General features: G+C 33.1%; 1 protein-coding gene across 1 annotated transcript in view; it reads left to right on the top strand.

The window, feature by feature from the left end:
* The first annotated feature begins 691 nt into the window (after positions 1-691).
* LOC150093591 (uncharacterized) overlaps positions 692-14,617 on the top strand; it is a 31,083-nt gene continuing 17,157 nt past the window's right edge. The window contains exon 1 of the mRNA XM_090413226.1: positions 692-2,279. Within this exon, the coding sequence (XP_090269352.1) occupies positions 692-2,279 (1,588 nt within the window). The remainder of the gene's footprint in view (positions 2,280-14,617) is intronic.

The following is a 14,617-nucleotide window of genomic DNA, read 5'->3' as shown; positions in this document are numbered from 1 at the left end:
CTGCTCTCCAGCCAAGAGGCTTCGGGTTCGAATCCCGCCTAGGCATGGATGTTTGTGACTGTCTTTTACCTTCATTCATTCATTCATTCATTCAGAGTCTGTGTAGCTCAGTGGATGTGGCGTTTGCACACCACGGCGCTTGACCGCACGAAGGAAGACTTCTTTGTTTCGAATCTAGTCGGCAATTAGAAGAAATTTTTCTAAGCCTTTTTTCGACCGGTTCCCGAGTTAGTCGATCTCTGGCACGGGCAAGCGGGTTTTTTCTCCAGGAAACTCGGGTTTTTCGTCCCGTGTAGGATGCTTACATATGGATGTAAAAATATAAATGTAAATATGAATATTGATACAAAAATATTAATGTAAATTTAATATAAATGTTACCCATTTTTGTTTTAGAAGATACATATAATATATGGATTGTATGCAATGGAGCATATAGAAAATAAATTTCCTCCTTGTAGGATTACTACTGGGAGAAACACACACACACACACCGCAATTGTTGATTTATAAGTGGCCTGAAACTGAAGTATTTTGCATAAAATACAGTACAGGATAGTAATTATTAATGACTCACAGGTGATCTCCATATGGAGGTTTCTTTCTTATATAAAGTTGAATGTATTTTTGTTTATTTTTTATGACGAATTTGCTAATTTTCGAAAGAGGGCGTGTGTCGTTTATTTTGAATATGGCGTTTGGAATGAGCGTGTCTCCTGTGGTTTCGAAGATGTTGTATCGTCGGTATTATCAGTTAGGGTCATTTATTAGGTTTCAACAGTTGAGAAGGCTTCGAGGATTTAAGAAAACTTATGCATTAGCGGAAGAAAAGGAACTCGCTAAATATCAGCTAGACATAAGTTCTCCGTGTACTGATTCAAGTACTGAAGATTTTCTTGGAATAGAAAGTGATGTGGGAGTTAAATATATTGAGGCAACTTCATCCGAATCGCCAGTAGATAAATTTGAATTTTTAACGTGCAGGAGAGATGCATCGTTTAGTGATGAAACATTTGTGCATTCACCTTACGGAAAAATTAGATATGACATTGATAACTCACCTGTATATCATGGTCAGTATGATGACAATAAACTTATTATTGAGTCACACATTCAAGAAATGAAGAAAAAAATAAATGGAAATAAGGACCCAGCATGTTCACTATCTGGCCAATCTAAACAAGTGTATAAGTTTGACTCTATACATCCAGAACAGATATGTGAAATAAATAATGTATCGTCGGCTGCTGAAGATGTCAAATCAAATGATTTCAGTTGTAATGGCTTTCTTTCTGATAACTCGCCGAAGAAATCTGATGCACCCGATCTCACATATGATAAAAATACAGGTTTTTCTTCATGTATAACTAACATGAGAAATGCTTTAACAGATGGTGCAGATTATTTGAATGAGTCTACTCATGGGGATTGCGAGCAAAGTAGTTTTAAAAATATAGACGTTCAAGAGCATCAGAATTGTGAAATGGGAAGAGAAGTTGGAGTAATTTCAGATCATGCATCAAAGACATTCAATTATAGTTTTTTTGATCAGCAATACTTTGAATTAGACACAGAAAGAGATGTAAAAACTAATAATTGTGTTGAGTATATTTCAAAGAGTAATACAACTTCATGTTCTGATGTTTTGAACATGTCTGAAAAAGTTAGTAAACAGCATAATTCTGTACTAGAAAATGGTAATTTCATTGAGCAGCAATATTTTGGATCAGAATGTATAGAAACACTGCCTTTCATTAGGAACAATGAAAGCATTAATTTTCCAGATGAAGGTAGCCAATTTTCAGATGTCAGAGGTGTGGATTCTAATATTAAGCAGATAATAAACAGAAATAAAATGAAACATGGGAAATATTTTAATCATAATGAATGTAAATCAGAGATTTCCAAGACTTCTGAAACAGCTTCAAAGCCATATGCAATAACTGGTAACTCAGAGGATACTCTGGAAGTAGCTTCAGGACATAATAAAATACATAATAATTTAGAAGTGCAAAACAGGTGCACATCTGACTGGAACCAGAATGTTGATGTTGAAGATCATTCTGGGCAAGAATATAAAAATAAATGTTATTTATCTAAAAATGCAAATGTTAACATCCAAAGCTGCAGAATAAATAAAGATGAAGAATGGCAGAAAAATATATACAGAAAGCAGGACAGTCAACAGCACCTTACAGAAAATATTAAAACTGCATATGACTTTGTTAGGAAAATGAGAAATGATTGTAAACATAACAAGGTGCGAGAAACAAACTTAGGTAATGTATAATCAGGATTCCTTTTTCTTTCTTTTTTTTAAACTAAATTGGAATTTTGAAGGTGTCCTAGACCATGCAGTAGTAATTGCTATAGATTGTAATTACTACTGCATGATCTAGTAGTAATTGCTATAGATTATAATGTGCATTATGACAAATTATATTGTTTCATATCCATACTTTACTCTGATATAGGCAAATAGATGCTTGCATGTGAAGTATCTTCACAGTTGTGTTAATTGCATACAGAGCAGTTCACTTCATATCAAATTGCTCTTTGCATCTCATAATGCAAAACATTCCATTCAAGATAATGATTCTCACCACATATAGCATTATACACCCTGTGAAGGTAATATACTATGCCTCATGAGATATAAAGAATAACTTGATATGAATCAACTACCTAATACTTAAAAGTAGAATAGCAGAAGTTACTTCATTCACAAACTTTTATTTGCTTAGATTAAGCTAAAATATGGATGTACATATGGACACATGATGGAGACATGCACAGGATCTGCCAAAATGGAAAAAAGCTGGAGAGCATTCAGTTTAGTAGTGGACTAAAGAAGGCTGATGATGATGATGGACTTCAGCAAGAATGTAATTTCTTGATGGGTATAAAATTTATATACCTGTCAAAAATTTTTATAGAATCACTGATAAATGATATAATTTACCATTCCTTTCAAAACAACTTTTTGATATAGCAGAAGTTTTTTTATGTATGTAGCTATAACTTTTAAATTTTATTTTAAGTACAGTTGGGTCTCTTTTTATGCAGTAGATATGTTCCACAGAAAACTGCATATAAAAAATCGCACATAAAAGACCTAACATATGTTGAAAAATTAAGGATATGTTCCATAATTTTCTAAAACCGAAGCAATGAATTAAAATAAACCTAAAATCGCATAAAAAAGTTTATAAAAATTCAGGAAAATAAGAATATGATGATGTTGATATACAGCCTGTTTTTCTACCCACTACAGGGTGAAGTCTTTGTTTTAAAGCTTTATTCATTTAATTTTATTGAAAAGTGTAAAAATGTAAAAAAAAAAAAACATTTTTTTTTTTTTACATTTTTTCATCAGAATTATCGTCGCTATTAGATATATTCGGCAATGTTTACGAACTGGTGAGAAATCACTTTCATCACCAGAAGATATAGTCAGTGCATCAGATCTGTATGGTAAAGGCAATTGTTCTTCACTAACAGAATTAGCTTCACCCTCGTTCTGTGCTGATTTTTTTCTTCTGACAATGTAATTAGTGATTAAACTTTGCGATGATGATTTTACAAATTTTTTTATACAGCTCGCGATATCCAGACATACACTTCTTCAACTCACGTTGGAATTTAAAGGCTCGTTCAGAATTTGTGTCATTAACAAGAAAATGATTTTCCAATTTATTTCACAGTTCAAGACCTCGAATTATATTTGCAGTGAGGGGGACAGGTTTTTCTTCTGCTTCACTATCGTTTTCTAGATCTTCGATGAGATCTAAAGTTAATCGATATCCAATAATATCATCGTCACTTAAGGCATTATCCACAAGCAATTTGTCTACAACATTCTGGCTAAATGTATCAAAATCTTCTCCACCAATTTCATGTGCCAAAGTAATGATTTCAGCTGATAATATAGATGTTTGGATGGTTGCAATGTTTCCAACACATCCATTTAAATGCCTGCTTTCCAGCAGGCATTTAAAGTTTGTGGTCTTATTTCAGCGATAGCAGATGCAACATGATTTAAGCAGTCCAAAATAGAATTTTTTTTTCCAAATGCCAGTTACTGTTAATGATTCGTTTTCTGGTTTATCCAATATAATTTGAAAAGTGTGCTTAATGTAATATTTTTTAAAAGTAGCAATTGATTTTGATTGATTTTTTAAAAGTAGCAATTATGCCTTGATCTAATGACTGAATAATGCTTGTTGTATTGGGTGGAAAAAAACAATAGCTGCACATTTGGATGTTCAAAATGCGGATGACATGATGCATTGTCAACAAATAATAAAACTTTAAAATCGAGAGTTTTTTGCTTCATATATGTTTCTACTTCTGGTACAAGGCAATTATTGAACCATTCAGTAAATACAGCAGTTGTTTTCCAACCCTTTGTATTAGCCATCCAATGTACAGGCAGCTGTTTTAGACCTTTGCCTTTTAGAGCACGTGGTCTTAGAGATTGATTTACTAGGAGGGATTTCAACATTCGATCCCCTGATGCATTGTTACAAAGTAACAATGTTATTCAATCTTTGCTTGCTTTAAACCCACTTGCTTTTTTCTCAGACTTTGCGATGCAAGTTCGACTAGGCATTTTCTTCCAAAACAATCCTGTTTTATCAGCGTTAAACTCTTGATCAGGACAACATCCACCATCTTCAATAATTTTGACTAACTTCTCTTGAAAATTTTTGGCTGCTGCGACCTCACCTGTAATCTTCACATTATGAAAAATGCATTCCTTTTTAAAAACCCGGTTAGCCATCCTTTGTTAGCCAAAAATTCTTTATCAGCCTGGGAAGCAAAAGTAGATGCTCTAATTGCTTAATCTGTTCATAAAACTGAAGAGCTTTTTATTTAATTAAATAACCACTTATAGGAATTCTTATTTGAGTTAATTCTTCAATCCAAATTACGAGCGCTCGTTCCATTTTTTCCTAATAAAGCATTTCTTGAGTACGATGATAATTTGGCACTTAGTTTTGTGCCAGAAATGACAGATTTCTTAGTGCGACTTCATTCTTTTTAATTGCTCTTCTAGATTCGCCTAAATTAAAATGTTTACCAATCGCCATAGATCCCTCTCCTTTTGCTAAGCGATCTAAAATTGCAATTTTCATTTCCAAAGAAATTGCTTTTATTTGGTGCTTTTTTTTTTTCTCCATTCGGCCAAATTAAATCTTTAAAATAAAAATTAGCAAAATTTAGACTTATGATAGTGAAAGACAAACACAAACTTACTCACATGCAAAATTAAACTTCACAGACACTCATTGCTTACACATTACCCCAGAATGTGCTGCAAAATGCTTTTCTTTATGTGCAACGGTACATAACTTTTGAAGTTATACGGTGCATAATTTCAAAACTGGATAAAAAAGATATGCATAAAAAGAGACCCGAGTGTATATATAATTAAAATGTCAAATGTCATGATAGGGCACTTTATCCTGTCTACAGTGACTCAAAATGCTTATTCTCTGGTTGGTTTGTATGTTTTATAGGATTAAAAAGCAAATTTTCTGATATGAAAAATTCTGCCTCTATATGAGACTGAATAATGGTTAAATTAAAAAGCACTTATAAAGGTTCTTTATGCCCAGATGGGATTTGCAGATTAGATCACTACTAATTTTTTTGCAACTTCAGATTATTCATCTCCAGTTTTTCAAACACTCTGCTTTACTTTAATGAAAAATGCATGTTTGCAAGAAATTGTAATTTACAACTAAATAATAAAGTTTATATATACAGTGGATTCCAGTTGGGCTACATCAGGAATAGCATAATTTGGTCCAATTAAGTGGCTTCCCCATTAAACGAAGTTGCACATCAAGGGTTTAAAGGTATATGTACATAGACAAAATACAAGGTTAGGCAAATATTTTGTTTTTTGCATAGCAAAACTACTGGCTTATGGATAAACTTAAACAATTGACAGTACATGACGATATGTGGCTTTGATACTCATTATGTAAGCAGGCACTTGATCAGGCGGGCAGAGCTATGCACTGTCAGATGTGATCAGATTGCCACTATACAGCATAGAAACAAATGTGCTGCCAAACAGAACACTAGAAATTATTCCCCTGTAAAATTTAAAACAAAAGCAAATTTATTATTACTTGAGACCTCCAGGGTGTCAAGGATGCATCGAGGGAGGCTGAGCTGAGACCCAAGTTATACAAACATCTCCAAGGCCAAGCCATTTAAGTTGACATTCCTTTAGTATATCTGCTGATATAGTATTACTTCCAAGGCTCCATAGAGTCCCATCTGTCCCTATTGTTGAATTGATATCCACGTTATGCAACAGCTGTTAAACCTAATTTTTATACACTTCTCTCTTCATTCAGTGTAGTAGTAGTAGATTTTTGTGCACCGTGTTACATATGTCTGGCTGATAGTTCTAAGTGAAGTGAACACTCGTTATTTGAACAATCTTGTTCACTTCTTTCATATGCATGCCATCTACATTCACTAATGTTATTATTATCATTATTATCTAAGACCTCCAGGGAGTCAAAAACTCATCGAGGGAGTCTATAAATTACCCTAAACCATCTGTTATACCTTCTTTTAAATTCATTCATACTAGATGCACTCACTACCCCTAAAGGTAAACTATTCCACTTACTCACTACTCTCTGGGAGAAAAACCTAGTTCTCATCCCTCTCTTGACTGCAAATAAATTTAACTTCCATTGGTGCCCCCTTGTCCCCCCCCGCCTTACATATAATGAAAATTATCATCAGATCATATCCTATAACAGGGGTGTTCGACCCGTCGATCGCGGAACGATTTTTGGTAGATCTCTTGTGAATTCCTCCTTAGTTACAAATTTAATTAAAACTGAAAACATATTTTATTTATCATTATTTTGTATTATTTTTAATTCGCTTTAAGTATATTGCTATTGTTTATTTATTTTTCATTAAAATTATCAAATCAGTAATTTTCTTATAAGTCCGGATAAATGAATTAATTTGGATCAGTGGAAGTCAAACAGCGAGCTGAGTGAATACAATTATAAGCAAAGTGTAAAAACTCGATTGTAGCTTAAATATTAAATATTCCAAAGCACATTACATGATTTTTTTACTCAGGTTAAGTCCCATGTGAATATTATAAAAAAAAAACTTTGTCTCGGTATAGTTTGTATTAGATGTTTTTGTAAATAACTCTTTTGAAGCTAACTGTATATACTGCTTTAATAAGAATATGTTAGAGTGTTAAAAACAAAGGCAATGTTTTTGTTGCCGAAGCTGTACATGGCAGCATTAGAAAGATTGTTATTGAAACTTGTATGTATGAGAAAGGCTTGCAGACTCTAAGTGTAAACATCTCCAAAGTCAGTCAGAAAGAGTTCAAACAACTTTCCGATGGCTGGCAACTTACAATCAAAAGAAAGCGGAGGAGAACAAAAGGCGTGCTGAACTTGAAACTTAAGATGAAAGACTCATACCGATTCTTTGGGGGTTGCCAAACTTCATGTGAAGTCTCAGAGGAGGCCTAATAAAAAGGGACTGAAGCAAGCAGAAGGGGTTCCGGTTCCAGAATTGCTGTCAGAGAGGAGGCCGCCCGGTCCAGAGTCGTTGTCAGAGAGACTGCCCGGATCCACGTTGCTTGAGAGAGGAGTTTCTCGCTTCCAGAAAAAAGCTTCTCAGTTCGAGATGTCGCTAGAGAGAGACTACTTCTAGGCCGCAGACAAGGTTTCAAATTGCCGAAAGGAAGAGTTCCAATTGCCGGAGAAAAGTTTCCAGGCCAGGTGAAAGTCAGACATTCACCAGTGTGTTGTGTTTTCATTACAATTTGATGAATCAACTTCACTGATATTGCTCAGTTAATGGTATTTATTTGCTTGGTATTTCAAGATTATTCAAGTAAAGAACTTTTGAAAATTATACCATTATTGGGAATGACTAGGGGAGAAGACAATTTTTCGGCATTTGATGAATTTGTGAAACAACACAAACTTCCGCTTTTTAAACTTGTGTCTATTACTACTGATGGTGCTCCTGTAATGATAGGTAATAAATCAGGCTTCATTTCATTATGTAAAAACGATGACAAATATTCAGATTTTTTAACGTACCACTGTATTATTGACCAACAAGTATTGTATAGTAAAAGATTAAACACAAAAGTTGTTTTGGATATTACATTTAAAATTGTAAATTCTGTTCGAGGAAAAGCCCCTCAACGGCAGTTATTTAAATTACAAGCAGATGATGATAGGGAACTTCTGTTGTACAGTAATGTTCGCTGGCTCAGCAGAAGTTACTTTTTAGAAAGATTTTTTGTATTAATTAACAATATAAAAAATTTTATTGATGAAAAAGGAGATATTTATCCACAGTTGAGTGAAAAAAAAAGATGGTTGTTACACTTATCATTTTTAGTAGATTTCTGTACGAAATTAAGCAATTTAAATTTAGAGTTACAAGGTAGAGATAAAAATTTAATCGACATGTTAAGTTCAATAAAAACTTTCCAACAATACTTACTTTTATTAAAGAAAAATATAAATGACCGCGAATTTAGACATCTCCCATATTTATTAAACTTTTTTGAACAAAATCAAGAAATGCTTCGCTATGATTTAAAAGAATTTATTCGTGAAATAGAATTAGCTGAGGAAGAAATAAATTCAAGATTTAAAGATTTTAATAAAACTGAAATGATTGTATCTTTTATCAATAATCCATTTCAAGAAAACTTGAACATCACAGAAATTTCAAATAAAATTAGTGGGCTGTTTGATATAAACCAAGCTGAAGTAGAACTTGAGATAAAAAATATTCAGAATAGTTTACATTTAAAATCAATAAACAATGAAGTCATTTGGAAGTATACATATGAAAAATTTCCAATATTAACTGATATTGCACGAAAAATTCTGTCGTTTCAGATCGACTTACTTTTCGGACATATTTGAAAAGCGGACAGAATCCGCTTTTTTAAATATGACCATCATAAAAAATCAATTAAGAAACCTAAATTACAAATGATCATTTGGATGATTGTCTGCGATTGGCCACTTCTTCATATCAACTTGACTATGAAAATATTGTGAGGTCCGAACAATGCCAAATTTCACATTAACTTTTTTTTTTTTTTAATCAACCAGCATTTCCTGTAACTTGTGAGTTTGTAATCAATCTGTTGTTTTTTCTAACTTTGGTTTTCCAAAATAGAGAAATACATATTTTATTCCAATATATATATATATATTTTTTTTTTGTTATATTAAAATATTTGTTCTATTAAAATAATTAAAAGCAATAAATAAATTTTTAAATAAACAAATAAAGTTTTTTGTTGTGTATTTTTTTTTAGTTGTTTATTTGTGCATAATCAGATATCAGGTTGGGGGAACGTGATCTATATAAGAGAGTAGATTGCCGAATAACTTATATATAAGAGAGTAGATCGCCAGATAACTTTTTATAGAAAAGTAGCTTGGGTAGTAGAAAGGTTGAACACCACTGTCCTATAACATTCATTCAAAAGTTTATAGACCTCTATCATATCACCCCTCTTTCTCCTATTAACCAGAGTCTGCAATCGACATACTCGCAATCTGTCCTCATAATTGAAATCCCATAATCCAGATATAATCTTTGTAACTTTTCTTTGCACGCTTTCCACAGCTTCTTTATCCCCTTGGAATCTGGGAGACCAAATCTGCACACAATATGGTCTTATCAAAGCTAAGACCAGGTATGGTCTTATCAAAGCCTTATAGAGAGACAAAACGACTTCCTTATCCTTACTTGTCAAGGTTTGCTTCAACATTGCAATTATCCTCTGAGTTGTATTTGCAACTTCAAATTCCTATCCACCAATATGCCAAGATCTCTTGCCTGTTCAGTTTCTTGTAGCATAATACCACTAATATAATATGCTGCTGGAACTCTAATCATGCCAAAGTGCATAACTTTACACTTTACTAACATTAAACTGACTGCCATTTTCATTTCCCCAAATTTCCAGCCTATTTGAATCATTTTGTAAGTGCTGAATATCAGTAGCATCCCTGATTGCCCTATCTTCACATCATTGGCAACCATTTGTACAGATATTATTGTACTTGAAGTATTATTGTACAGATTGAACAATAATAACCCAAGGACCGAACCGAGGTATACCACTGGTCACCTTAAATCTGGCAGATTCAAACCGACTGTATACTACTTTTTGATATCCATCTATCAATCATGTCCTGATCCAATTCAAGAGTTTGTATTCCAATCCCATATTCTCCAGTTTATGCAACAGCCTTTTGTGTAATATCCTATCAAAATCCTTAGAAAAATTCAACATTATCATAGTGTATCCAACTCGGCTGTAACATTGTTATAAAATATAAGCAAATTACTAAAGCGTGACCTTCCTTTAACAAACAAGCAAAATGAACATTTACATTTACTTTTGATAATATGGAGTATTTTTTCTTTCTTTTCATAAAGAAAAATTTTATGATCTTCTTGAAAATAACTTTCAGGAAGTTGAAATCACTACACAGGCAAATATATGAATGCCATAATGATTGTCTTTCTTTTCCTTGTTTAAATCATGATCATTTATTCACTAACTTCAAATAATTACATGAGAGTCATCTGTTTTTCTTTGCAGAAAGGAATTTAAAGTTCTATAACTTTAACTATGCTTTGTATAGTTTACATTATGCAAATTCTAGTAATAAAAGTGAAAATAAAATTGAAAAACATCGTTATTCTTGCTATATTGCATTCTGTTATATTGCATTCTGTATATTCATCTGTTACAATGATTGCTTACTTAGTCATTGATGAAGATGTCACAGGTAGTATTATTTAACTTAACATCAAATTTCTCTCAATGTGCGGTGTGCCATTTCTCTTGGTGTGGAAAGATTATTTCTTAAACATTCTAGTGAATATCATCTGACTGCACCATGATAGGTATGAGGTGAGTAGAAATTCTGTTTATATAGACGTCAGTTCAACTGACACTGTGTTTTCATCACCACAAAACTAATTCTAAAAAAGAAACTATAACACTACATAATCCACTTCAAACGAACAGAAATCGCCAAATCTGGAAAGCTACTGGTGTTTGATTCTTGTTGGCCACAGCATTTGTAGTATTGGCTTTGTCATTTTTTTTTTCTTTTGGATGTTTTTTTTGTTTGTGTTTTAGTAGTGATTTGTTCGTTTCACTGACTTTAAATGGTCAATTTGCTCTTGAAGGCCTGGTGGCCCTCAGAGCCAAATAATGAAGTCAGCAAGCCCTCAGAGCTACCTCTGGCATTCAGCCCTTGGAGACTAGGGTAAACCCATCCACCTGCTGTGCTCCACCTAAAAGAATCACTCTCCTTCTGTTCGTACATTGTCACAGGGGCATTGCAATGCTGTTTCTCCCACCTGAAACACTCTACCCATTTCTATGAAACACACGTCCACCATGGCTGCTACTTTCCATATACTCCTGTGGACGTATTACTGTAAGTGATGTCACAGGTGCAATTGACATATCCACCCATTTCCACCTGAAAATACCTGCCCACTCTGGTCTTCACCTCCAGCAACACATTCACTCAACTTTAAAACACCCCACATCAAAGCACTTCCATCTGCCTGTTTTCTCACAAACACTTACCCACTACCTCACAAATCCAGCCACCCTGGCTGACACCTCATAAAGCACACTATACACTACTAATTGCATACTTCCACCTATAGGAAGCACATTAAGATTAACATATGTTAAAAAATAAGTTTTGTAAAAAAAATTACAATTTTAAAATTTCATAAGGCATTATTGTTATTTGCTGTTTTTTGAAATGCATAAAACTTTTTTTGCTGTTTTTTGAAATGCATAAAACTCATTAAATACTGAAGCTTTAGTGTTTAAAGAGTATTCATTAAAGTTTCAGTCAAAACATGCATATTAATATACATCAAAACAAATATATTTCAAAAAATAATGAAATAGTTCATAGGAATGATGTTAAATATAATTTTAGTTTTCGAGTAAGTGCCAGCAAACTACTCAGTGTCTTAGCTTAATCAGGAATGCCTTCATAGTACAGTTGGATGAACAACACATGCCTTTGATTGGAAAGCCCTTGGATTGGATTCCATTGGATGTTGAGTCTTCACAAGGATGAGCAACCAAAGATGAGTTAGCTGATATGTTGCCACGTGTCCTCTTCCAGAAGCTTGGATTTTTACTCCTGTAGGACAAGGAGATTGCTTATGCACACGTAGTTAAATATTTAAAAAAAAAAAAAAATGCCTCATGCCATTTATTGCCTTGACTTAACTCTAAATAACTCTAATCCTTGATTTAATTAGTAGTGAACTGATTACTAGATGACTTGATGAGTAATCTTTGAATTTCTATAATCTCCATAATTTCTAGTAACTTCTTTAATTTTTAGGAATATACACACTTAATTAGATCATTTTGAAAATTTACAATTCTGTATACAGTAATTTGTTTTCTTTTTTCTTTTTTAAATTTTGTTAATTTAACTGACATTTGTGATTCATTTTATTTGATTTTATAATATTCTAGATTTAAGAAAAGAAGCATTTAGATAGGTAGAGATGGTATTAAAAGTGAATGCTTTCAGTGGATAACAAATGGTTTTTTATCATAGTTATGGATAGTTACAAAGATCTGAATGATAAACTCTTAATCTATACTTAAGAGTTTATCATTCAAATTTTTTAAATTATTTTAAAATGTTATTTTTCATAAGATCCCACTTTACTTATAAATCTATAAATATATTTTTTTAAATTATTCTAACTAGTTTCTTATACACTGGCATACTTCTTCAGAAATGAAGATATTTTTAATTTGAAAACATGAAGTAGCAGAATGATTTTTATTATTTAAACTGACATTATAGAATCCCTGTTAAATGGATAGTGTATATTGAGATGTTATATGCATGCTTCACTGTTGATCTATGCTGTGTAATGTCTGTCATAACCTAGTTAGAAGTATCTTAAGTCGTTTATCTAGGCCAACTGCAGTTGATTCAGGATGGAGCCTTGATTTATATTACACTATATTTGACATGATGTTATTTCAGAGGCTTCCTTACACTTAAAAAATATAGCTATTAAATTCAGTATATGGTATGATATTGTATTGAAACAGTATAACCTCAAAGTTGCTATCACAACCATGATGAAAATCTCTGATGCTTAGGTCAGCAATCTCATTTGCCTAAAGGCCAGTCCTTTATAAATAATTCTGCATGTATGGCATGTCTTGTTACATTGCACAGACAGGATATTTGGGAGAAATTTGCATGAAAAAAATATCAGCGATATAGAGAAAAAGATAGCTCATAAATCAGGTATAGCTTATCATACTACTAACAAAAACATATCTGCTTTGGAAACAGACTGTGCTTAAAGAATCCTCTGAAATGACACCATATGCCAGCACAGTGTAATAAAAATTGAGGCGTTGTTCCAAACCAGCTTTAATCAGCCATCATAAAGGACACACCGAATTTGGTCACAATAGATGTGATGTTACACAGCATGAAGCCTGTCTGATATCTCAACATGATATACACTCTCAGTTTAACAGTAGTTCTGTCAGCATCTGTTTATGTATTAAAAATCATTCTGCACTATATGTTTTCAAATTAGAAATATCCTTTTTCCTATAATGTGGTATGTCATAAACTTTTTTAAAAAAAGATGTTTTAGTTTTGTTGTGGTTCTATCATAATTATTGCAATGGATAATACAAACCACAGAAGATTGATGCCAGGAGTGCTTGATGCTATTCAGAAGAGAATGTTCCTTTTAATAGATAATCCCCTCTCTCTCTCTCACAGACTCACTCAGTCACCTTTTTTTCAGAGGGGTGCTCTGTTTTCTGTAGGTATTTTCATGGATGCTGCACTGCAATGGGACACACCATTCTTCCGCTTTCCCTCAAATAGAGCTAAAACAGCAGTTACTGATCAGCATGTATTACAAATTATATAGCTCATCTTCAAACTTACTTAACTTCTCATTCGCTTTCATTCCATCTGTCTGTTGTTTGGAACAATCTTCTTCACACTGTTTTTTCCTGAGGGGGGGGCTATGACCTCCAACTGTTCAAGAAACACGTGAACAGATTCTTTCTTTCTCCTAACCATTTGCCATCATATGGCACTATTGTGTTATTGGTTTGTGACCTCTCATGCTGGATTGGTTAAAATAATTAAAAACAAAAGTGAAATGTTTACTTCCTGACTGTTTGAAAGATATGAATTTCCTACCTTTTAAAAACATTCAGTGACTGTTTTTAATAATAGTGTGATATTAATTATTATTATGTGACACCTCCAGGGAGTCCAAAGACTCATCGAGGGAGAGCGTGCCAACAGCATCAAACGATTGATCCCTTCCAACTACTAACCATGCCCAAACTTGCTTAACTTTTTGCGTGAGCCATTAGTAGCACAGGCTCTACCAATCGACCGACATTTGACAGCATCTGTTTTGCAGTAAAGTTGGTATATATTTTCTCTCTCTCTCTCTCTCTCTCTCTCTCTCCCTATTTCTAGTTCTTCAATAGTTGTCAGTCCCAGAG

This window comes from Typopeltis vanoorti, chromosome 23 (genome assembly GCF_054136105.1).
Source record: "Typopeltis vanoorti isolate ZY-2024b chromosome 23, IOZ_Tvanoo_1.0, whole genome shotgun sequence".
Classification (NCBI taxonomy): Eukaryota; Metazoa; Arthropoda; class Arachnida; order Uropygi; family Thelyphonidae; genus Typopeltis; species Typopeltis vanoorti.
This window is presented reverse-complemented; position numbering and strand designations above follow the sequence as displayed.